General features: G+C 40.7%; 1 protein-coding gene across 3 annotated transcripts in view; it reads left to right on the top strand.

The window, feature by feature from the left end:
* The window catches only part of GRID2 (glutamate ionotropic receptor delta type subunit 2), a 710183-nt gene that overhangs the window by 626745 nt on the left and 59331 nt on the right, over positions 1-24107 (top strand). For all 3 annotated transcript variants that reach the window (XR_004240290.1, XR_004240289.1, XM_032109710.1), the window contains exon 14: positions 11103-11269. Coding sequence is in view for 1 of the 3 variants with exons in the window: in XM_032109710.1 (XP_031965601.1) it covers positions 11103-11269 (167 nt within the window). In the remaining 2 variants the exon portion in view is untranslated. The remainder of the gene's footprint in view (positions 1-11102; positions 11270-24107) is intronic.

Genomic DNA, 24107 nt, shown 5'->3' with positions numbered 1-24107 from the left:
TGTACTGGGTCTCAGATTCCCATTGTACTTGCATTGTTCAGCTCTAAATAATTTGAAATATGACAAAAAGAATAAAAAGAAGTTTTAAAAGAGACAAGAGAAAATATTATTGTGGTTTAATCTTCTTCAGCTACAATACAATATGCTCTTCATAGATATGTCATACATAAAGGAGGATATATTTTTCTGGCATTGTATTTGCTCTGCTTTCTTATATACATCTTGTGAATTAAAGTTTTTCCAAAATTGAACATGAGTGATGTAGCAACAATGATACTATATTGGACTTGACATAGATGTCGATTTGTAGGAATCGTGCTTTCCCTTTGTGTCTGAAGGGATGATCTTTTCAGATGAAGAGCCCACGTGTGTGCAGTACGATGTTTTAATAGAAGTGCACACAGAAAGGAGCTGTATCTGCACCCAGAGCACTGCACTGGCTGTTTGTACAGATGCAGGCATGCAGCTGATTTTCCTGAAAACTTAGTCAGGTACTTATCACCAATGTGGCAGAAGCTGTGCAGCATCCTTTAGCATCTCCCTTAAAAAGTAAAAAAAACCCCATTGATTTCATCATTTTCCATTTAAAAATCCATACTGAAGGAACAAGGAGCATGCCAATAATATAGAACTGGGCACTTAAATTATTATTTTTCTGTTTTGGCAGTCAGTTAAGGTCTTTTTCCACCCTTGCCACTGTGCTGGCAGCTCACATGTTCCTGTGAAATGAAGTACCTAATTTTTTGAAAGCCAGAGGAAAAACTGCAGTTCTTCCCTAACTTTAGTATGTATGTATCCAATACACTGTCCTTCTCACGGGAGAGCTCTGAAAGAGAAATTATTTTAAAGTTATGTTGTGATATAAATGTAACTAACAAGGAACAGCAGTTTAGATATTCCTTCTTTACATAGACATAGTCCAACTTGGTTTTCAGTGAAATAAATAAGACAACACTGATGAGATTACATTTCCTAACAAGGTAGTGGCCTTTTTCAAGCCATCAGATGCTGGGTGATACCCGCTACACTTTAGATTAAGTGCTAGAATATCAAGTTCATTATTTTAGGATTCTTTTGCATGTGTTTTTCAACTTCCTTTCCCATTGTTTGGTGTTACCTAATGAAATTACTTCATTCACTCAAGTAAGATGTTTACTGATGTACATGATTAGGTGGGCACTTAGCTGCCAACACTGCATGCACAAATACCTGATTTGCAAGTGAATTTTCTAACTAAGAAAATCTCAGTTGATATTCCTAATTCCAGCTGAAATGCTACTTCATTTTAAGATGGCAAATAAGCTCTGATTACATGATGAAATTTTTTTTTCTCTTACATAAGTACTTTACTTTTCTCATGACTTCTCTCAAAGATACCTTGGCATTTTTATTAACAGGGTAGGACTAGAACAAGTACTTGATTTTAACCCAATTGTATTCTATTTGTATACCCAGTGACACGGGGTATACACATCAAATTCAAATTAAGAAAATAAGTAAGACTGGGTGACTAATTATAATGTATGTTTACCAAAGAACTATCCTTGTTTATGATAGAATGAGATTTCTCAGCATACTTTGTCCAAGTTTGAATTTGAGAGTCTTGAGCAACACATAAAGAGACATCAGTTTCCATGATTCATTAGACTCACAGGAAATCAGTAGTGGAGCAGGAAATACAATTTCTTTTTGCCTTAATGATTCTATTTATACATATTTAGATTTTTTTAAGATGCCTAAAAACATGGCTCAAGTAAACCAGAGTGAGCTATCATTAGGGATTTATTCACTGGAATATAATCATAATTGAAACTGAAACTGTGTAAGGAAGGATAAGTATTTTTATAAAATACTGCATAGTTTCAAAAGCACTAAAATTGTCAACATGTCATCATAGGGTATTTTCATATTCAACGACTATCTCTTTTTGATCAAAGTGGGGTTTTTTTCATTTTGAAATGTTAATCCATGGCAGGAAAGTAATTCAGATTGAAGTCAACTTTTTGGAATAAAAATATTCTCCAGTTTGGATTTTTTTTTACTGGTTTTGGTGATATTTTTCCTTAATTCAAAATTTTGAAATTCCTTGTGCAGAAAGATAACTAATTTCTGTCCAGCTCAATCTATCACTTTCACCAAGCAAAAGGTCTGTGTTTAAAATTACATCTCTGAGTTTGTGTCAAGTGTCCTGCCCAGGAATTTCTGTTGATTCCTGTTTCAAGAGAAGGAAGGGACTAAAAATCATGAAAAATACCAGTCCTGAATGACTCCTCCAGCACAAGTGATTGTTTTTCAGTAATTCATTTATTTTCAGTTGATGTTTGGCAACTGTTTCTCAGTTCTGTCATCTGTAAACTGATTCCTGGCATCTGAGCTATGGTGTGGGCAGATCAGGATGAATTAAAAGCAAATATAATGGAAGTGTGTGACTTGCACTTCATCTGTTATTTACAAAGGTGTGCCAAATGAATGTTACAGCCCTGGATAAGTGGAAATGCCTGTAGCCAGAGATGAACTGGTCTGTGTACATTTGAAGGCAAAGGCTGTAAGTATTTCACTCTGTAAAGATGCAAAAGCCCAACTATCACCTGAAATTAGAGTGGCAGTAAACATAAAATCCCTAGTTGGCTGTGAAGAGTGCTCAGGAGCTGTTGAACTGTTTTGAGTGCTGCTTGAACTTGAAACTCCTTCTGGACACTGTTTACATCTTGATTTACCTTTACACATACAGAACTTGGGTGCCTGCTCCTCTACCTGGCCTTGCTCTGCCTGGCTGTGCATTGTGAATGACTCTTAACAGCATCCTTTGTATTCACTGTTTTATGTGAGGGGTTTGACTTCCTAGTTTGTGACTGCAAGCAGGGGCTGTAGGCTTGCTGCAGGGAGGGCAGCAGAGACAGGAGCCATCTTCAAGACTTACAGGGACCTTATGGGACAAGTTCCGTTGTGTCATCTTCTCAGTTGTCTGCAGGGTGATAGCAAGAAGGCAATCTGAACTGAGTAAAAAATGTGACTGCACTGGTCTTCTTTCCCCTCCCACAGCTCCTGATGTCTTCCATGGGTCCTAAACCGCAAAAGAAAGAGAAAACTTTGATGGCTCAAATCTGTAATGTTCTCTTTTCCTGTGGGTTCAAAGCACCTTCTTGCACGAATCAAAATGCATTCAGCAGTGGGGTCTCCAAAGACCTGACAAGGCAGTGACAAGGGATGGTGTGGTGACATTAGGAACCAGTCTGTGCAGCAGCCTGAACTTACAGTCTTCCAAAAGTACTCAGAGACACCCTATGGTAGCCTTTATTGAGCTCCCAGGGAAAGCAGATGCCAGGGGTTGCTGAAAGGTAGAAACCTGAAGGGGTGGGGACAAATCTCTGTTTGCCTCTTTCCATGGCCACATGACCTGCTGCACTTAGGGGGAAGATTAACTGCCAGAGAAGATAAGTGGTTTCATGCAGGTTCTCCAAAGGAAGAGGAGGCTTTTGAGACAAGCAAAGTCTGTATGCAAGCAAATGGATATGGAAGCACTGAGCTTCATGATCCAAACCTCCTCCTTCGTGCTCCAGCCCAAGCTTGTGCGGGTTGCCAGCAGTTAGTGCTTCTTGTCTCCTGCAGGTCATCAAAATGAGGGGAAACATGCTAAGTTGCTGTGCAGTGTAATTTCAGATAGGTGAAAAAGAGGGGCTGGGAAGCTTTTCTTTTGAAGCTTGAGAGACTGTGTCTTGACCAAGCTGGCTCCATCCAAATCTGGGCAGGAGATGCTTATCAAAAAGAGAAGAATACAATGGTTCAAAAGAAGGTAGTTAAATTCTTTTGTGTGAATAGTGGGACATCTTGAATCCTATTACCACTAGGAAAGTGACCAGGGCTCATGTACAAGGAATATAAAAAACTGAAAGGTAAGTCAGTTTCTTTAAAATAAGTTTCTAAAACGAAACTATTATTTCAAAATAGAATTTCAAAAAAGAATTTTTCAGTATCACTGGTAGTTTTGCAAAGATTTTTCTTGTGGTTACAGTTCTTTTTCAACTGATGAATGGTTTTGATGAGTAGTTTTTTGACGTTTAATGATTTTTCTCTCCTTGCAGTTGGTATTCAGTAAGTGTGTCTTTGAAAAAGGAATGCTGCCCAAGAATTGCAGTTAGGCTTCTATTCTAAAGAAGGGGGACAAGAACCCTTCAGTGAGCATCATACTGGATTGATTTAATATAAAGAGGAATTCTGCTTTTCTAAATTTACCTCTGTTTAGCTTCTCCATGGTACTTCAAGCCACAATTTTTTTTTTTCCACCCAAATGAGGAGTATTGACCCATGTACGTTTCCTCATTTAAATGTTCTTTTATAGGGAATTGACTATCACAAAAATATTAATTTATCAGAAGAGGGGGATGCCTTTAGCAACATTTGGTTTAAAGTTGCCTCATTATTGAGACTGCCACTTGGTTACCACAGATCTAATTTTCTGAAGTGCTTTCATATAATTTCTCTATATGACCTTCACTAGTGATACTCTTAAAACAGTATGTATTGCTATCTGCAGCACTTGGTTGCCAAAGAATAAGTGAGAAGCTGGCATAATAAAAAAAAAGGTATTGCTTCCTTACCTTTCAAAGGCCTGCTTTGCTGAGATTTGTTTTATTCTGCTGTGTCTCTTCCATCTGAAATGAATGTTTGCTGTAGCGAACCTGTGGTTCAGCTGCATGTCAGTGATCAGCATGATCTGCTGGTTTTTTAGTGCTTTGCTGTGATCACCTGAAGAGGCAGCTGGCTCTGTTCTTGCCCCACCCTCAGAACTGTACCTTCAGTTGGCCTCCACTGTTTTGCTCTGCTTGTTATTTTCTTTCGTGTTAACTTACAAGATACCTTTAATTACAATGGCAAAATGTGACAGCACTGAGCACTGGGAAAGTTCTGACACTGTGGTGCCCTCTCATTACAGAGCTCTCATACCTGAGTAATTCTTATTCTGGATGAATTATTCAAGGTCTGCCCAGTGCAACAAGTGAACATGTGATCATGAGGCTTTTCTCAAGAAGTTGATGGCAGGCTGCATATGAGGAATTAATGCTTTTCCTTATTAAGTTTTATAAGTAACAAATAGACATGTCATTCCAGCTGATAAGACACTGTAATGAAAGATAAACTTCATACTGAAGAAGAGATGAGGCTGGGATTTCTAATCTCCTTTTTTTTCCCCTAAGCTTCCCAGGTGTTTCATTTCTGCTGCTGTTTTCTCCTGGGCTCAATGATGCTTTTAGAAACTATTCTGCATTTTCTGTTTGAATAAGTACAAAGAATACACTTCAATGTTTTTCAAATAGTAGCCCTTGAACTTAAATAATTTTCTATAGGCCCTGCAAAATTACATACTAAAGGTGGTGATAGTAGTAATAGTAGTAGTAGTAGTAGTAGTAGCTGGTTACCTTGATGAGTTTCTTATATATACATATATATATATATATATATATATATAATATATATGAATTTTCATTCTGTGCTCTAATACCATCATGGGAATCCAGCTCCTGTCTTGCACTGCAGAGAGCTGTCGGTCAGATTCAGATTCCCTAAATGCATGACTGCATTTCAGTCTTAAGTTATGCAGATCAGCCACACGCGCTGTCCTGCAAGAGAGAGTGGGGCAAGAAGCTCCAAAATTGCAATTTGGATGTACAGAATGATTTACTTTTGTAAATTATTGGGATCTATTCAACAAAGCTGAAATGTAAGGTTTTATTTCACTGGGATCCAAACAGAAGTCAGATGAATTTGTGCCCTTTGTGAACAAAACCAAGACTTGAAGCCTTGGTCCCCTGAGGAAAACAAATTAGCAAATGAGAATTTCTCTGAAGGCAGAAGATCTGACTTCTGCTGCAGTCCGATAAACAACAACTTCATTGGCCTCTTGCAAGAGGATTATGGAAAGTGTTTCCATTCCCTTCTGCTGAAAAAAACCCTCTCTTGTGAATGCCATCAACCTGTCCGCCAACATCTGACAATCTGAAAATCTAGATTTAGGCTTCCGCCTCAGATTTCATCTTTTCCTTTTCCCATTTTGGAGTACAATATCCACACTACGTATACCAGCTTTCACTCATCTATTTGCAAATGTTCACTCAATTTTCTCCCCTCTTCTTCATTCCTTGTGTAATAGCAGCCTTGGTGAGGCTGTGCTGTAGAGAGGAGCACATCCCTCTGCAAGCTGTAGCTGCTGCACATTTGCTGAACATGGCAAGAGTGTATCAAAAATTTCATTTATGTATTTATACATGCCAAAGTCTCAGCTCCACGCTGATGGGCAAAGGTCTAGCTAGAAGCACTGGATGGTGTTTTTTCCTCTGTGTAGTCAGTGCAGTGGAATGGTCCATCTTGGAGAACAGGACTCTCAAAATGCTGTATGGAGCAGGTGATTAACCAATGTCCTTGACTGGATTTAAGTCAGAGCTGGAGCTGCTGCTTCTGTGCTGGGGAAGAGTCAGTTTGTATCCTTAGCTAAAATACAACAAATACTGCAGCTCACAACTTCATAGGCAGGGAAAGGTGTACAGCAGTTGGCACCTGACTGATAATGGAAAGGAGTAGAAAAGCACCACTACTGTGACGCTGGGGTGTAGGCACAGGGAGTTAAGAAAATGGGCTTCATCAGCATTATCTAAAAATTTTAAGATTTTCCTCTAGAAAATTAACATCATTTTAATCAGTTCAAACGTAAGACTTCCCTGCCCTTATGAGTTCCATTGTTTTTATAAGAGTTAACACATTTTATGTACAATGAAATATTTAAAAGAGGCCTGCAGGAAAAAAAAATTGCCAGTTCCTTTTAACCTGCGATCTGTTGTGTATTTTTTTTCTTTCACAACGATTCTTTGTATTTCTTTTATAGAGGAATTCAAAATACAGAAAAGATATTATCCAAGAAGACACGTATGGAAAATTGCAGCAATTGGTTGTTGTTTACTTACAATTACTTTCTCTGAAATTTAACATTCGCTAGACCTAGAAATGTGATTTTTAGAATGCCAGAGCTGTACACAAATACATTATTCAGCTTACACTGCATGAGCGGGTTAGCTGTAGCAAGAAATACTATTCACATCCATCTTGACATAAAATATATGCATATGCAACAGTGCAATGGCTTTAAATGTTTTCCTCTTATAACTCAACTGGTTTTTGGTGGAATCATCCAGGATAAATTTTAGCTAATATCTACAGACACGGGTTCAGCAAAGAAAAATTTTGTAAGTGTTCAGTGATAGAAAATAGAAATATAACAGCCCTACAGAAATAGTTTTACCATCTATGTGCTGATGACCCCTGTTCTGTGTAACAACTCTTTTTACAGTAACTCTTTCAGAATTGCTCACAGGACCATGAAGTCAAGCCAAGCATTTCTGTGTGGTACCACACCTCCCAGTTTCACTTAATGACCACTGCGGTGCTTGACTTCAAAATACCCTGATGAGCAACTAACAGTTTCAATTTTGCCTGGTTTTGTTTCGGGGTTTTTTTTCCCCCTATGACAATAGACATCAGATACTCAAAAAGTCTCTTTAGCCTCTGCCATAGTGACAGGCGGGAAGCCCCAGGGAAGGAGAGCGAAGTGTCAGTTCTGCATGCCCCGGTGGACTGGAGAGCTGGGGCTGCTGCAGAATGATAATGTGCTGCCCTCCTACAAACACCTCCCTGGTGATCCTGGGCTGCATGGCCATGTGTGAGCAGCATTCAGATCTGCCACCATCCTGAAATGTTGTTCTCTCTGCACAGAAGGCCAATATAATGGTGAGGAAATGTAGAATCAGGTACGCAGTTTTTCCGCGAGTACTGAGTTACATGCGTTGCATGGATCCGTTTCTTTTTCCAAGGAGATTTTGCTTTCATTTAGCTCCCATAATTGGCTGAATTTAAGTTTCTTAACTTTTTCTCATAATACAGAGCTGGAATTTTTGCTGTTGATTTTGAGGCCCAAAGTAGAAGTCTTTCACATAGCTATTGGAGAGCTACAAAATATGTGCTTCCCATAGTAAGAGGGAGAGAGAGGGAAGGATATAAGTTTTTAATTGACATTTTGTTCTGAAATTCTCTTGTCCTTTTACAGAGAGCATCATCTCCTCTTTCCATAGTGTAGGTGCAAATATCTGTGAAATACCAGCAATGTTCCAGGTATGCTATACTCTAGCAAAATTTTATTCTTAGTCCTTTAAGCTAAAACCAGTCTTGAGCTGTGTGAAAGATCCCTGGACAGGGAGTTTAGACCAATTCTCAGAAGAAGAGTATTCCAAGAAGGAAATCCTGTAGCTCCAGAGCTGCTAGAAAACTGATTCTCTCTTAGTGAAAAAGGTGTTTCTCCCATGCATAAAAATTAAGAATTGGAGACAGTTTAAAAGTAGTGTCACTGCTAATGGGAGGGCCAAACTGATAGATTTGCAAGGAAGGATGGAAGAAAGCCATATCCAGCTCGGCTAAGTGACAGAAAGATCCATCAATAATTGAAAAGTATCAGCTCCAAAGTGTGACTGAGTATTCAGAACTGCAGAGCAAAAATACCTAGGAATGACATAAGAAAGTTTTATATATATATATATATATATATATATAAATAGGTAGTAAGACTAAATTGAAGTAACAAAAAATGTTAGAGCAAGAAGTAATTCTCTAAAGAGATGGATTGCAAGCATGACAATTGCAACTTAGGTTTACTCCATGGTTTTGAATTCCTCATATTTGTAAGTGAATAGGGCAGAAATGCTAAAAAGGATGTATTTTAATGCATGGAGCAATCATGTGTTGAAGGTAGATGATGGGAATGATCCCTTCTGGCTCTCCAGTCTCTTTTGTGCCCCATGCACTTTAACTGAGGCTCACTGTGATCTTATCTGTGAAAAGTAATATCTTTGTGGGAACCTGAACTGTGATATTATCAGCTCTGCTCTGAGGATCTTACATATACCACTTCATCACAGATATTATTGACAGTAAGTGCTTTTACCACTTTTATATATTCTCTTTGTGAGTTGTTTTACAGCAAGGCAGCTAAATCAAGAGAATTTTTTCTGACCAGCTGAGCAGTTGATAAGTCTCTTTACAAGCACTTAGGTGAATTCAATGCACTAGGATGATAAAAAGGCAGCTTAGGAAAAAAGCGGGTGTCAAAACATAACCCTCTGCTTTTTCCATCACCTCAAAGGTTATGTCCCACATGTAAAATTACTTGAGTTTTGAGCCCCACTTTCCCTTAATTCTTTTGTTCAGAAAGTCCATCTGATCCTTTCCAGGATTCATTTGCCCACTTCTGATCTTCTGCTTTTGTCTCCTATTTCCCTCCCTTGTTCTCTGCACATCATGGTCCTTTTTCAGGCTGAGTCATTATCCTTTTAAATTCTCCTAGGAAGGGCTTTTTTCTCAGTCATGCTATTTCTTACTCAAGTGGTGTCTGCAGGAGGATCAGAACAACCCATGCTAGGGAGAGCTCTGTGAGTGGCAGTGCCTATAGGACAAGCACACAAGTTGTATAGTTTGTTAATTTCAAATTCACTTCTATCCCTTATTCCCTGACTGTTTAGATAGACCTAAACTTCCACTGGGATGAGCGAAAAACCATTCTTGACTATTTTCAGAGCCTGAAGATTAAAACTGACCCAGTCCTGCACTTGTGTGTGCACTTTGAATTTTCTTTATCCTGCAAATCCTGTGCAGTCCACAGATAATATGGCTCCCTTTCTGTTCCAAAATCTGCACAAATCCTCCCCCTGCCATGCCTACAGATGGCAATAGGAAATATTCCCTTGCCAGGCCTGCAGTTAAAAGGAATGTGTCCCAAATGCAATCGTTCCTTGTGCACTACATCTTGTGAGCAAGCAGACGGTGTGGCTTGCTTCAGTAACTTTTATAGGCAAACAGTCTTTAAAAACATAATCTACATTGTCAAAGCCTAATCTAAATGATGTACTGACATTGCTTACTTTGATATGCTGACTTGGTTTCGAATTCTCTCTGGATTGCCTGGCCCCACATGGCCTTTTTGTGTTTTGTTTACTTTTCACTTAGCCGTCACGTATTTATTCCCATTAGATGTACAAAGGCAATGGATTCAGCCTAGTTTTACAGCTTAGTTGGCTAATACAGCACAGGGAAAGCGCTGAGTGAAGCCAAGCAGAGGGGCAGGAAAAGAGCAGAGTGATTCTTCTGGTCTGACACAGACACCAATGAAACAGAAAACCTGTAAAAGATCTGGGTCTGGTAGAGCAGCTAGAGATTACTATTTTTTCAGAAAAACATTATTTTTCTGGAAAGCAGAAATTCACCGATTTGTATAGACCGAATTTCTGGTTTTAAAGGCTTGCTTCTGAATAAATGCTGAAATTTCATATGCATCACATATATTTAATTTTTTTTTAACTCTGGATTTGTTTCAAGTGTGAATGGATGGGAAAATATTACTTTAAAAGCTTTTCAGTGTAATGAGCTCGTTGGATTTATCTTAGTCAAGCAGTTAAAATGGCTTGCATGATCTTGTTCTGTGAAAGTCTTCGAAGATATGTGAAAATGCCTCATGCTGAGAAAAGTAATCCCAAAAAATCTACTTGGTGTGATCTTACCCAAGAACCCATAAGACAAATGGGTGTTTGTGAAGTCCGTCAGAACTTGAAGCATGACTGAAATGTGGACCATTCTGAACAGTGGTCTTCCCTCTGGATAGCTATGCCTACCCTCCCATGCTTCTCCCAATGGGAATACCTAACTTCCCTCTAAATGGTTGTTTTCACACTTCAAAATAAAAACAGGGGAAGATTTCACATGGAATTTAGCATTGGTGGAGGGACCATGGTGTTTCCTTTGTTGCCTGAAAAGGGACAGTCAGATTTCCTCCATGGCACTGTGTCACTGAGGGCATGTTTTCAGGTCATGTTTCTTCAGTTTCAGCCGAGGTGCTCAGCCCAAGCCCCTCATAGCACCAGTGTCTGGGCACCTTTGATGCTGGCAGCAGCTGGGCACCCAAACTTCACTTCCTTTGAAGAACTGTGCTGAAACTGCCCCATTTCCCGGTGCAGTGACCTCCTTTCAGACTTGGCCATCCGTAGGCTGAGCTTTTCCTCTGTTTACTGCAGGTGAAATACGGGAACTATGCCTTTGTGTGGGACGCAGCAGTGCTGGAGTACGTGGCCATCAATGATGTGGAGTGCTCCTTCTACACGGTCGGGAACACTGTCGCGGACAGAGGATATGGGATCGCCCTGCAGCACGGCAGCCCCTACCGAGACGTCTTCTCACAAAGGTAGGGCTTTGCAGTAGGAGCAGCAGGTACGAAGGGAAGGTTTCTCTCAGCTCTGGACCCTTCTTTTAATTGAATTTTTGGTGAAGGGAAAAGATCTTGTATTTGCAATCCACTTCATTTCTTGCGTAGGCATTCATTTTCTCGGAGACATTGAATTATTCACTTTTCTAGAAACTGCATTAAAAATGCTTTGTGTTGCTCTTATTTGAATTGTTCTTGTTTCTTTTGAAAAACATTAATGAGATGAACTCAACTTCATTAGCAGGAAAATGAGGGAAGAGTTGCTTCATTTGTTATAGAGAGTCAGCATAACTCAACCCTTCCTATTACAGAAGCTGTTTCTTAAAGAAAAAGAAAGTGAATTTGGACACTGATGGGAACACTAAAGGGAATGAACAAGAACATTTGATTTTTTGGTGGAAAGACCCCTATTAGAAACCAAAAGCATAGGTCCTTATCCCCATACTAATCGATCTCTTGGGTTTCAAAAGTGAAATCTCTAGAGATGCTACTGGTACTGTCTTTCTATTAGGATTGGAAATACTAAATTAATTGTATGTATTGTGCCTTTGCAGTATTTGTGCTTCACTCCAGTATTGATTCCTAAATCAGGATGCGTGTGAAATGAAAAAAACTACCCAACTTTCTTAAAGTGTAATATCTGCAGTTTGGCGCTTAGGAGATCTGGGCTAATCTCGTGATCCTTTTTTCATTCTGAATCTGGTCTCTCAGCCTTGTTTCTGTTCGTTTGTGTTATGTGAATGAAGCAAAATTTTACAGTTGCTGCGATGGGATTGCTGTTGTGTGGCTGCCTGGTAAACATACAAAATATGCTTAATTTGGGCCTTTGCCTTTGTCCAAAGACTATGGTGGGGGGAAAGCAGCCAGTGAGTAACACTGTGCAGATCCAGAGGAATCATTCTCTGCTCACACTTACAGCATGAACAGAGAAGACTTGGATTCATTGAATCTGTTCTATATCGGGAGTGATATTGCTGAATTTTGTGCTAACGTAGCAGCAACATAATAAAATTTTCACAGGATCAGTGAGAAATGTAGTTTCTGTGAAACATGATCTGCTTTGTATATTACGAAGAGTATTAGAGGCAAATATTTACCAAATGCTGTAATACTCTCATATTCCAGCTGTGACCAGGCTGGCTCTGCTTAAAATCTCTGGCACTCTAAACAAAGGAGATGAATTCCTTCCTGTAATCTTTCATAGAAATTCTTCCACCTATTAGAGTTCTCAGGTGCTTGTCAAGGTGTTAAGTCATCCTCTTCACAGTCTTATCCACGTAAGCTTGAGTACAAAAATTGGAAGACATTAGGGAATTTCATAGCCTGTGTCTTTATTACTAAACACGGTGAAAGCGCCAAGTGACATGGCACGGCTCACGCCCGCATTCCTCATGCCCACCACTGCTGCCCTGCAAGTCAAGCTGGATGCATCCAAACTGCCCTTAGACACTGCTTGTGACAGGGTTTGTATACTGGGTATAGCTCTTGGCATATGGGGAAAGAGGTTATGGCTGGTTCTGGCAAGAGACTTTCTTCTTGGCCGCAGCATTCAGCACATGGAGAGGCTTCTTCCGATACAGTGCCTTCAACGACTCCTGGATCATTGGTCTGTGCAGGCCTGACATTTCCAAGTACAATTTTATTTCATAAGGAAATTTCAGCTTTTCAGTGTATTATTATATCTTGGAGCTATACGAAAGAGGAAAGAAGCATAAGAATTTGCACATATATAGGTATTTTTATCTGAGGATCTTCGAAGCAATACTTAAACATTAGCATCTCTCAGGAAAGCAAATGCCATTTCCACTTAATGCTTGGGGAATCCATAGCATCAGGAGACTTAAATGAAATGCAAAGATCATGTGTTGTCCCCTGGTGGAATCAGGGATCATAGGCACTCATTTTTGATTTCCTGCTAAAGTTGTCAGAGTTTAGGTAGATGAAGAGAGGGATTACTTGTCAGATACTGGGCCACAGGAGGATCTGGATGGATGCGCAGAACTTAGCACTGGTGAGAAAATAACTCATTACATTAGCAGAAGTAATGGTTGAACAGAGAAACTGGAATTTGCTTGCAGTGATACTACCTCCTGGAGAATTTAGAGAGCCTGAGATATATGGTCTGAAAATGTGTGTGCTGCTGTGCTTACATTCTTATTTCTGTATTATGAGAGCATATTATATAGCATTTTTAATTATGTCCATAAATATACATTTACAGTTTAAAGCAGTGGAAGACCAAATAAGAAACAAACATATGAAAGAGAAATCATGCTTACAAGGTAGCTTACAAGGTTTTGTTCTTAACATGCTTCTGTACTGTTCTTTAAGTTTACATCCGTGTGGTTTTCACACACCATCCTTACATTTCTTCCTAATGAAAAGGCTCAACAACCTTCAGCAGCTGCAGCCTGCATGCTAAATAGAGAGAGGAATAGATCCATTGTATAGGATTAGAAAATGTTCACATGAATATTTCACTTTTTTAATGCATCAGGGAGCTGGTTTAAAATATATTGGCACTTCTTGATCTTTCCCAAAATAAATATATTTATGTGAAAATACAGGTCTTCTAAGAAATTTCATATAAAGCCATAAGATGCGCAGTGTTAAATCCCTAGGGTGCAGCTGTAAAAGGTCTGGCAAGCTTACAGGAGATTTTGTTCTCTGTGCAGGAAGCTTTTCTGAACATTCAGGTGATTCCCAGAGAAACAGGAAAAGACAGAGAGAAAAAACACTCACCCCTTCTCTCTAAAGCTATGGCATGTGAGCTGCACCCAGGGTAACACTGTGGTAAAATTTACCAACAGGAAGCAGCGTAAAGAAGCTGGTCTTTGAGACCTTTCTTTTTCACATGCAAAAAAAATCCCTTCTATGCCAAAACAAAGACAGGAGCAGCAGTGAATGGCCTGACTGCGGTGTCAGATTGGCTTTTTTGCTGGACAGGGATGGCAAAGCAGCCAGGTGGGATCCCACACAGCATCTGTGACCAGTCCCTGCCTAATGCTTTGTCTGAAAACAGGTGCTCTGGGTCCATCCTGAAAATAGGCATGTGGCTGTAACACAAATAATATAGAAAAGAATCTGGGTAGTATCTGAAAGGTAGACTTGTCATAGCCATCCTGATGACTTCATTCACATTGTTGCAAATGTTAACAAACACAACTGGCCATGCCACTAGGCAGTGAGATGATGTGCTCAGGTAGAGTGCTGTCCTCTTTTCTTTGCCACTAAGACTTAACCTTCTGAACACCAGCAGCCTCCAGGCAGCATGTCAGTTTTCTCTATATATATATTTTTCTTTCAAGGTAATGACAGGGGCTGTAATAATAGGAACTGCCAAATTTCCTAGGAGAGCTTGAAAAGGATGTGTCTTTTGGTTCATGAGGAACTGTGTGGTGACACTAAATTTGACACCTGTTAAGAATTCTTTTCAGCCCTAAACTTTAAAACTTCCACTGCACCCCTGGGAGGTATAACTATAATTGCAGACGCCTTTCAGAGTATTTCATAGGCTGTCTGTGCTTCCTGCAGTGCTGCAGCAATGGCTCAGGCACTGCGCTGGTGGCTGGCTTTTGGTGGGGGTCAAGGAGGGGTGGCAGCAAAGTGCTGGAATGCTGTTCATGTCTCCACTTTCTCTGCTGTTTCACTCTCTTCTTCTGCACTACAGTCCCGGCCACACAGCACGCTAGAGGCAAAGGGAGAGGAAGCACTAATTTCGTGCTCAGCAGAGGCCAGTAGCCAGCTATTCACTTAAGTAACTGGAACATGTCAACACCCAAAACCACTGAAAAATCAAGCCATAGTTGTTCTGCACCCCTCACATCCCAAAGAGCATCCGTGTGTGATCTGCCCCTTTAGGTAAAAGAAAACAGTGACCATAGGAAGAATAAAAAAGAAAAGGCAAGCTTGCCCTCAGAGCCCACAGTGTGGGACTCTTGCTTGTTCATCAGCTGTGTTTCCACAAATGATCCTCCCCAGCCAAGTACAAGCTCATGGACACCTAAAGTTGTCTGTGTGCCAAAAGAAGCAGCAGCATTTCCACAATTCCTGGTGGTTGTCTGTGGGAGGTGGGGTGTGTGAGGGCAAAAAGTATGGAAGGTGCAACTACCATATGGCTTCTGCAGAAACCTCAGTCTGATTTGACATTATGCGCAAAAAGTCACAGCAAGTTTGTGCTGCTGCTAGAGAAGCCAATCACATCTTTTTGTCCTAAGTGGGAAAAAGAAATGGACACTTTATATAATGATTTCCTCATGGCAAGCCCAAAGACACCTCCCTAGGAGCAAGTGGTGCGCTTTCAGATATCCAAAAGTTTGGAGGGAAAGAAGAGAGCCATCGCATGGCATTTCAGACTGTCCTTAGCAAATTATTATCCAGCTGCTTTAAATAAATGGTATGGATATTCTCCTGTCCTTTTTACATCTCATCAGCAGAATCCTGAGTCTTAGAAAGTTCCTGCCCTTAGCCATAAATATGTGTTCCTCCTGTCTCCTCACCATTAATTCTCTCTCGTTACATTTTCATTCTGTGTATTGGAGGTCACTTATGTCCAAAGACTCCGGTGCAAGGAAAATTACTTGATTCCTAACTACCTTGATTTCTTTTTCTCTGCTCTTGGGACTATGTACCCTTTTCTTTGAGAAGACCCCCTCTCTTTATTTTGTTTTTTTAATATTCTTTTAATGAAAACCCAAGAATGTGTCACTTATTCTCTGACTTATCTTTTACCAGCTATGTGGAAAATAAGAGTTTTGGATTACACCCTAACCCTGCAGAGGACTGATAATAATGATGTAATTGGATTTTTCATTATTACATACAGTGATCACCTGCAGAATAGTGGTGCCTTAGTAAGAGACAAACTTTGCTTTGTCTCGGTAGTTTGCTAAGAACTGAAATCCTATTCTGAACTGTATATATAACATTCTGAAAAATATAGCAGACAAACTAGTAAAATCTACCTAAATCCGCCCAAAGCACTTTTTTTCCTGATAATTCCAGAAAATTAAGAAACTCTGCAAATTGGGAGAATTACTTGACTTCAAGCAAACTCCTGAATTTAGATAGAAGAGTTTAATTTTGAGAGTCTGCTTTTAGATCATGTCACAAGTTCATATAACTGAAATTACATTAGTGAGAGGAAAAAAAATCAATTCCAGGTTTCTGAGGAGTCTGACATGAGAATCCAGTCTTAATTTATTCAGATAGAGTCATTGTTAATAAAAGCCTTAACTTCAGAGTAGCACATATTAACAAGGTAGTTTCTCAGATAACCAGGATACTAAATAAAAAACTTAAGTACCACACCAATGTCATATTTCTTGACCATCCAAAATAACTAGTCTATCCTTATTTTTTACTGTCTGCATTAGACTTGTGGGGTAAAACTGGGAATTGCACGAGGCCCTAGGTCTCAAAACACTTCCATCTTCCTTTTTGCTGAGACAGGTCCTCCAAGACAAACTGCAATTGCCCTTCATGCCAGGAAACTCGCCTTGTGGAAGCACTGCTCAGCCAGCCACCTTCCCCGCTGGGGCTGCAGGGTGCTCACACTCTGCACACCCCACTCCGGGCTGAAGACTTGTAACCTCACATGGATTATAAGCAAAGACATAGCTTCATTCTGATTTTTAAAAGTGGCATCCATTACTTCATGAGAAAGCCCTAACATAAAGCTTTTGTCCCTCTGCTATTCTCTCTTCTTTTTTCTACCAGGTCCACGAGCATCTGATCCAGGCTTACAGTGCTCTGTAATCCTATCTGAGCACATTGCTAATCGCTTTCCCCAAGGACCAGATGATCTGACACTGTCCCTTTGCATCCTCTTCCCCTAACTGCCTATGCAGAGCTGCAGGTTCTGAAGATTCCTGCACAGTCATCAGCAGTGTTTCCTGGCTTTATTACCTGTCCCCAACTCGCTTGCTTGCGGGGGCTGCTGGCTGTAGGACTGCAGAGAAACTGTGGCTCCCACACATCACGCTGCAAGAGCAGGAGAAATGGCTTTATTGATTCTTGATGGTGTGCATCTGGTGCTTGCAGGTCTCACTGTAAATTCATGATTAGGAGCTGAAAAGGATGGAGACGCCTACAGAAACACAGGCTTTGGCAACTTCTTAATCTCCCGTGATATTAACTGATGAGATGGGTTAAAGGATTCTGCAGCAGATCTGGAGTTTATTACATACACATAGTGAAAAATTACTCAATCAAAACAAATAAAGGCAGTGAGCAAATTAGTGGGCTTTTAAAATACACCATAACATTAATTGATGGGGTAAGTTAAAGAGTCATGAAGTAGCAGCACTGAGAAGAAGCATGAGAAACAAAATCATAAGGAAAGGCATTAGATCTTCCTGCCTTCACACAGCATAGAGCTATGAGCACCAGAGAGCTGCCTGCCTGCTTCACCATGGGAAGGCACCTCTGCATCCAAGCAGCGCTGTGGTGAAGGAAAACTTTCCAACATTGCTGCATGTTGGGGAAAAAAAGATACCATGAAAAAAGGCAGCTTCCTTCTTCCTCTTTTTCCTAATCAATGCTCACTTTCAGAAAGGGCCCTGCATTCAAACTTTCACAAAGGCAAGCCAGGTAAGGGTATGCTTATGCATATTAATTCCCCATCATTACCCATGAACCACCCCAAAGAAAACAGTCTAATTGTAATGTGTTAAATTATCAGTAGATAGCACTTTGCAAGCTATTTCTTATTACTTTCTCTCCACTTCTCCAGCCTCAGGCACCTCAAACTTGGCGTGTAAAATGGCCAGAGATTACCCAGCGAGGTGTGCAGTACAGTCAGTGGAAAAGTGTTGCTCATCCAACTATGTGGAAGCGACATTTATTGTAAGCTGAGTTGTTCATGTGTTTTAAAGTTTTATGGAGTGAGTAAGTGCATGGCTGCAGAATTTGAAACTGCTTGGTTATAAATCTGATGACAGTAAAGCTAAAAGAAGTCTCAGCGAGTGGCTTCCCTCCAAGAACTGGCCTTTTTATGAATTCCTGCAGCAGAGATTAGGTTTACCGTCAGTGCACACTGTCCTGGAGTACACCTTTTTCTTCTCTGGCTGCCTTCTTGTACACTTGTGTGCGTCAGTCTTGAGAGGAAGAGGTGTAACTACTCACTCTGACTCAGCTGAGCAGCAGCATTGCCTTTAAAGTGGGGTGGAAAATGAGTGCAAAGCTTTCCTTGGAAAAAGGAAGGATCCAGTCATACAGTTGTCCTGATGGCAGAACCACAAGCAAGGGTTTAACCCACCTGCCCCACACCAGCACTACCTCCCAAATGTTCCTGGCTCTTGGCCTCAGTTTTCAAAACCCTGGTCAACCTATTCCAGTTAAAATGAGCAAGAGTAGCAAAAGACCAAAGAATAATAGATCTTTGCTAACCCGTTTTGTTGCCTTAAAAAGTAATTAACCTTTAGCTGGACCATAAAGCTCGTTTTCAGCTAGTCCTGTTTCCTAGATAAAAATAAAAGGCCTGAAAACAAAGCTTCTTTTCAAAGCTGAAATTAACTCGATGGAATGACAACTGGAGGGATTTATGCATATCTGAAGTGAGAGTTTTGCTTCCACCAGTAGAACTTCTGCAACAGAGGCTACCTCAGCCTGCAGAGATTTGCTCTACTGTGGAACACGGATGTGCTATTTGTCACCCACTCTTCACTTACTCATCAGTAAGTGAAGAAGGTGCTAGCCTTGGTTTATGACTTCCCCCAAGTTCAGGGGTAGGGAAAGGGAAAAAGAGCATGTGGAAATTCTCCAGAATGTAGAGCCAAGGAAGAGTGGCAGCAGGTTTCCCAGCAGAGCTGTCTTCCCTTGCTGAAATAGAGCATGAGGAAGAAGAAAGCTTGTTGCAGCAGCAGAGGAAGTGACAGGACAGGCAGCAAGGACAGGGAGGAGCTGAGTGCTCCTGAGTGATTATGGAGGGCAGATAAAAGGAGCCTTCCTTATTGCTCAGGTTCATGCAGGAGGAGATTAGCAAAGTGAGAAAGCTTAAAAAAAACTAGCCAGAGAAGTCTTCTGCTGGGTCTCAGAGCAATCTCACGGAGTAGGTTGCTCTAGGTTGTTCCCCAAGGAAATCATGAGGAACTGGGAGGAGGAGCCAGACAGTTTGCCCAGCAGGGTCACCAGTATGTCAGAGTGCAGTGGTTAGAGAGGTCTGGATTAGTTGGAAGATGAAGATGGGGTGAGGAAGCCTTTACTCTCTGATTCCTCTGTAGACTTGAGGAAAAAATGTTCCAGAGATGAGATATCATGAAGTTGGAAAGACCTCTGCCCAAATCCCAGAGAAGACTTGGTGGTGGCAGAGAGGCTTTCCAGGGTCAAAACAGGTGCAAGCATTTGCTGACATGAACCAGCTGGATAATGTCGGAGACTTTTGTTTGCACAATGTGCAACAGTGTGGTTTATATTCTGCTTTAGCACCAGTTGGGTAAGGTTAGCCCAAAATAAAGCAGAGCCCTGATCCCAGCCATCATAGCTTTGTTGACTGTCCTAAAAACCAAATGCCTTTCCAGACCCAAGTTTTCCACTTAAACACAGTGTGCAGGCAGACAAAAATGATGATATGGCCAAGGAAAAACTGTGTTTGCCGTTTTATTCATAGAACACTTTTGCAAAGTGCATTTAGTAATTTGCTGTTGTAACCACCTGCACAGAGAGCTTTCAGGGCAGAGCTCTGACACTGTATTTAGTTCATACTTTGACTGCTCAGCTAAAACTTCCATTTCTATGCATTTATTCTGCTTCACACATTATGTTATCAGTCACTTTCAATATTTCAAAGTCACAGCAGTCCTTTTCTGACATGCATTTGTCAGAATGAACTGCCTTGACTGCTGTTATTACAGACTGCAGTTCCTGACTAAGGGAAAAGTCTTATATGGAACCAGAATTTTGAAAATTTTCAGAAAAAAACAATAGATAAAATAGAATTAAATTAGAGTCAATTAACAGAAATAGACATTTTAAATGACCAGCCTTTTTTTTTTTTTTTTTTTAAGGAGGAGAGAATGGGAATGCAGGGTTTATAACCTAATATGAAAGAATTAATCAGGAAAAGCTTGATCTTTCAAGTTCATATGCAAGGTATTGATAATGGCACTCTTCAGCTGTCTGGTAGTAAATCAGAAAAGTGCGTCTTACTTGGACTTTCTCTCAGTCAAATACTTTATCATACTCCTCTAGCGATCCCCCTGAATAGAAGGATTTTAATAATAAGGCCGTTGTAGTCACAGAAAAACATCACAAGGGGTTTTGGCCTATCTGGAACGTGTGCTTACACTCCTGATTAAGTCCTAGTGGCAGTAATTTGTCATGGCACATGAGCACATCTCCCTCTTGCATGTGTTTAATAGCATGCACAGGCTTTGCCAGTTCGCTCTAAAAGCCCTCACAGTTAAGGGCTGAGCCAGGAGAAGTACACTTCTTTGGAAAGGTTATGATCCTTTCATTCTTACTGCAATTGAAAAATATTTTTTTTTCCTTGTATTTGCTACTTTTGTCTTCAGCTGAAAGAATAGCCTAACAGCTGAATTTCCAAAGCAGTGAAGAAAAGCTGCCACTTAATTACCTGGCTTTGTAGATAAGTACATGCTCCAGCTGCTCCCACCAAAGCAGCAGCAAGGTTTCAGCTGGTAACAAGCATTAAAAGGAAAAATAACTCTTATTGGCTGCAGTTTCATAGGTGGGATGTCTCTACAGGACCAAAGAGATCATCAGTATCTCAAAGACATTAGATTCCTACAGAAAGCTGATAAGAAAGATAAGCTGTGTTAGGATTTGTTTGTTTGTTTAATTAAAAATCCAATTGTTTTTTAATTAAAAAAAAAACAAACAAACTCCATTACGGTAATATTTGGAGAGAAAAGCAGCACTGTTTTGCAGCCTTGAGAGCAGGGATTAGAAGTTCCTGGCCCAGGATTGATTGGTTTTTTTGGCTTTGTCTAGGGTATTCCTACAGCAACATGTGAGAGAAACTGTGAAGAACTGAGCCTTGAGTTAACTGAGAAATAGATACTTTATTTTTAATATTGTTTGGTTGCATTAATTTCCTTGGGTTTGGGGGGGATTTAGTTAATTAGCAGTGGATCTTCAGATCATGGAATTACTCCAGATTTATACTGGTTTAGCTGACGGGAGAATTTAATCCTATAATGTGTCTTTGGCATAATTTAGATGTAAGGCTCAAGATTAAGATCCCCATGAAACAGGGAATTTATGTTCATTTCTTCTTCTTACACTGTGAAGTGCTATGCAAAGCTAGAGAAACGTGTCAGCTCTGACAGCCACACTTGGGCAGCAATCAGGGCTTTCAAAAAGCTATTGGGTTTCACCTGCAGCATCAAATTCCCCTGTGTTCTTCCATTTTATATAAGTCTGGAGGAAATTGTAAAATCCATAGAAGAAAAGCAATTGAAAAAGAGGCATGGTTAAAGCCCTGAGGAAGTGAAGGTTTGTTGATCTTCTTCATGTCCCTTTTAAGTTAAAAACACCAACAACACTCATTTTTAATTTATTTAAGTCTAGCAATCTTGCACCAGGTTAAACATACAAGGTCTCTTGAAAATACAGGGTGTCAGAAAGAACCACTGACAGGTGTTTAACACAAGGAGAAATATATCCATGGTTGTATGTGTAGGTATAGGTAAGCTGTGCTGGCAGCAGTGGCTATATTTTATCCTCATCCCCAGAATGAAATATTTGCGTGTGTGGCTGGGCTGGCAGCAGAGAGCAGAGCAGCGTGTAGCGATACCCTCTGCTGCTTGGCTTTGCAAGTGAAGGGTCTGTCACTCCAACTTGCTACAGGACACTCAGCTCAGGGGGGATGAACAATACGTCCAAACTGACTCCACAAATCACTTGAACGCCTAGCAAAGCCCTTTGCATCTCCAACTAGCTGTTTTCTTCCCATTTTCTCAGCTTTTACCAGTGCAGGCCACATGATTTACTGCTTACTTGCTCTGAGGCCTTCTTTGGTAGAAGAAATCCAGGGTGGCTTTGGTGTTGGAGTGTTTTTAAGGGCTGAGCTTAGGAGAAGTAGACTCTGCTTTCATGGAGAGCTGCAATAGCTGAGATTAAAGGAGGCAGCAGGGCTGGCACAGCTGTGAGCAGTGCACAGACACAGCTTCCTTCCTCTCGCTCCTGCCAGCTTTATTTCAAATTACCTGGTGCCTTGGCACCACTGCCTGTTTCCTTTTTTCTGACCAAAGTGTTTTCCTACTGCTGCTTCACTTAACACAGACCCTTTTGCCTGGTTCAGTGTTGTGTAGCAGCCCGTTGCCCCTTGCCCTGCCAAACAGGGGTAGTGGGCTGAAGGGGGACCCTGTGGGGTGAAGCCCCGGGTGGGTGCAAGGGAGTGACCTACAGGGTGGTTGGGCACAGTCTGGGTCTGGGAGGGCTGTAAGTGCCTGTCCTCTTGGGGTAGTGGTCTCAAAACCTCCTCAAAAACAAAGCTGCTGTTTGGGGTCAGTACTGTTGCTCATTGTGAAAAAGTGAGGATTTTTTGTCTCCTTTCTTTTTCCCTGTTTCTCAGAGGTGTAAGTGGTTTGTCCGTTCATGGGGCTGAACTGTCATCATCTTTTTCTTGTGTTGAAAATAAAACCTGGGTAAAGACTCTCACCAGGAAACTTCTGTCCTAGGCTGGCAGGACTGGGAGAAGACCATGCTGTGTGCCTTTCAGCCCGTTGCAATTTAAGATGATTCCCACAGTGCTGCATTTCAGGTTCAATTCTGAAGATTTGCTTGCTCGCCAAAAAGCTTTCTCATCCCCTGCAGGCATTGCATATCCAGTAGTATCTTTTTCTGAATTGAGGAAAAAGTAGAGATGCCAGTCCTTCATCTTGCCTAGGCAAGGATAAGCTCCTTGCTAAAATTTTTAAATGTTACATCCCTTTAGATCACTATTATACCTGTAGCCTATCCCATACAGCTGGAATTATCACATGGCTGAATCTTAATAGTAATGATGCAGGTTATCTCTGTGTAAATAGTGCCAGATCTTTATTCACCAGGAGAAATGCTGCAGGTCTGCACTGATATATTGATTTGGATAAACAAGATAGTTTGTTCCTATCCGCAGGTGCCTTCTTAAAGTTCAGTTTGTGATGCTTGCAGGTAAAACTGATGATTTAATGTTCCTGGATACGGCAGAATACCTGGTGTGCTGCCTACAAACCAAAGGATTTTTCTCTGTAGGCCTGGTGCTGGACTTTCTGAGCCTCTTGCTGTACTGCCAGCACAAATACAAACATTGCATCTGGGCAAAAAGGGTCCTTATTTCTGTTTGCTGTTCTCTGTGGCAGTCTGCATTGCTTCCATTTGAGCTTAGTTAGTGGTGCTTGCCTTGAGTCACAGCGCTCTGACAGCGGGGCTGCAGGAAGCTTTCTTGGCAACATTTGTTTTTCTAGAGAATTGTTTCCTAGCTGGGGGGTTTATTGCCTTCTCTTAACTTGAGTTTTCTCAAACAAATTTCAGCTCTTTTTCCAGGCTTGGTTTTAACGAAATGGAGCAATTTATGGTTGAAGGGGGGAATTGTATGATATTTAGCGATTATTTTTTGAGTCAAAGTAGGGAACAAATTAGAAAAATATGAGGAGCTAGCTTAAGGCCTTGTCAGTCAGAACTGCTCCTCTTAGCATGCCACTTCTCCTGAGTTAGCCTGTCTGCTCCATGCTAACACAGCGGTTAGCTAAATTAGCTGGAGTCAGCTGGATACTTGAATGTCATTAGAAACTGAAATCTTTGTTAGAGTTGAAAGTGAAAACTTATTATTTGATAGAAAGAAGTATAAAAGAACACTTATAATAATTCCAGA

The sequence above is a fragment of the Corvus moneduloides genome, chromosome 5 (genome assembly GCF_009650955.1).
Source record: "Corvus moneduloides isolate bCorMon1 chromosome 5, bCorMon1.pri, whole genome shotgun sequence".
In the NCBI taxonomy this organism is placed as follows: Eukaryota; Metazoa; Chordata; class Aves; order Passeriformes; family Corvidae; genus Corvus; species Corvus moneduloides.
The sequence above is the reverse complement of the archived record's forward strand: the minus strand, read 5'-3'. Positions and strand labels throughout refer to the sequence as shown.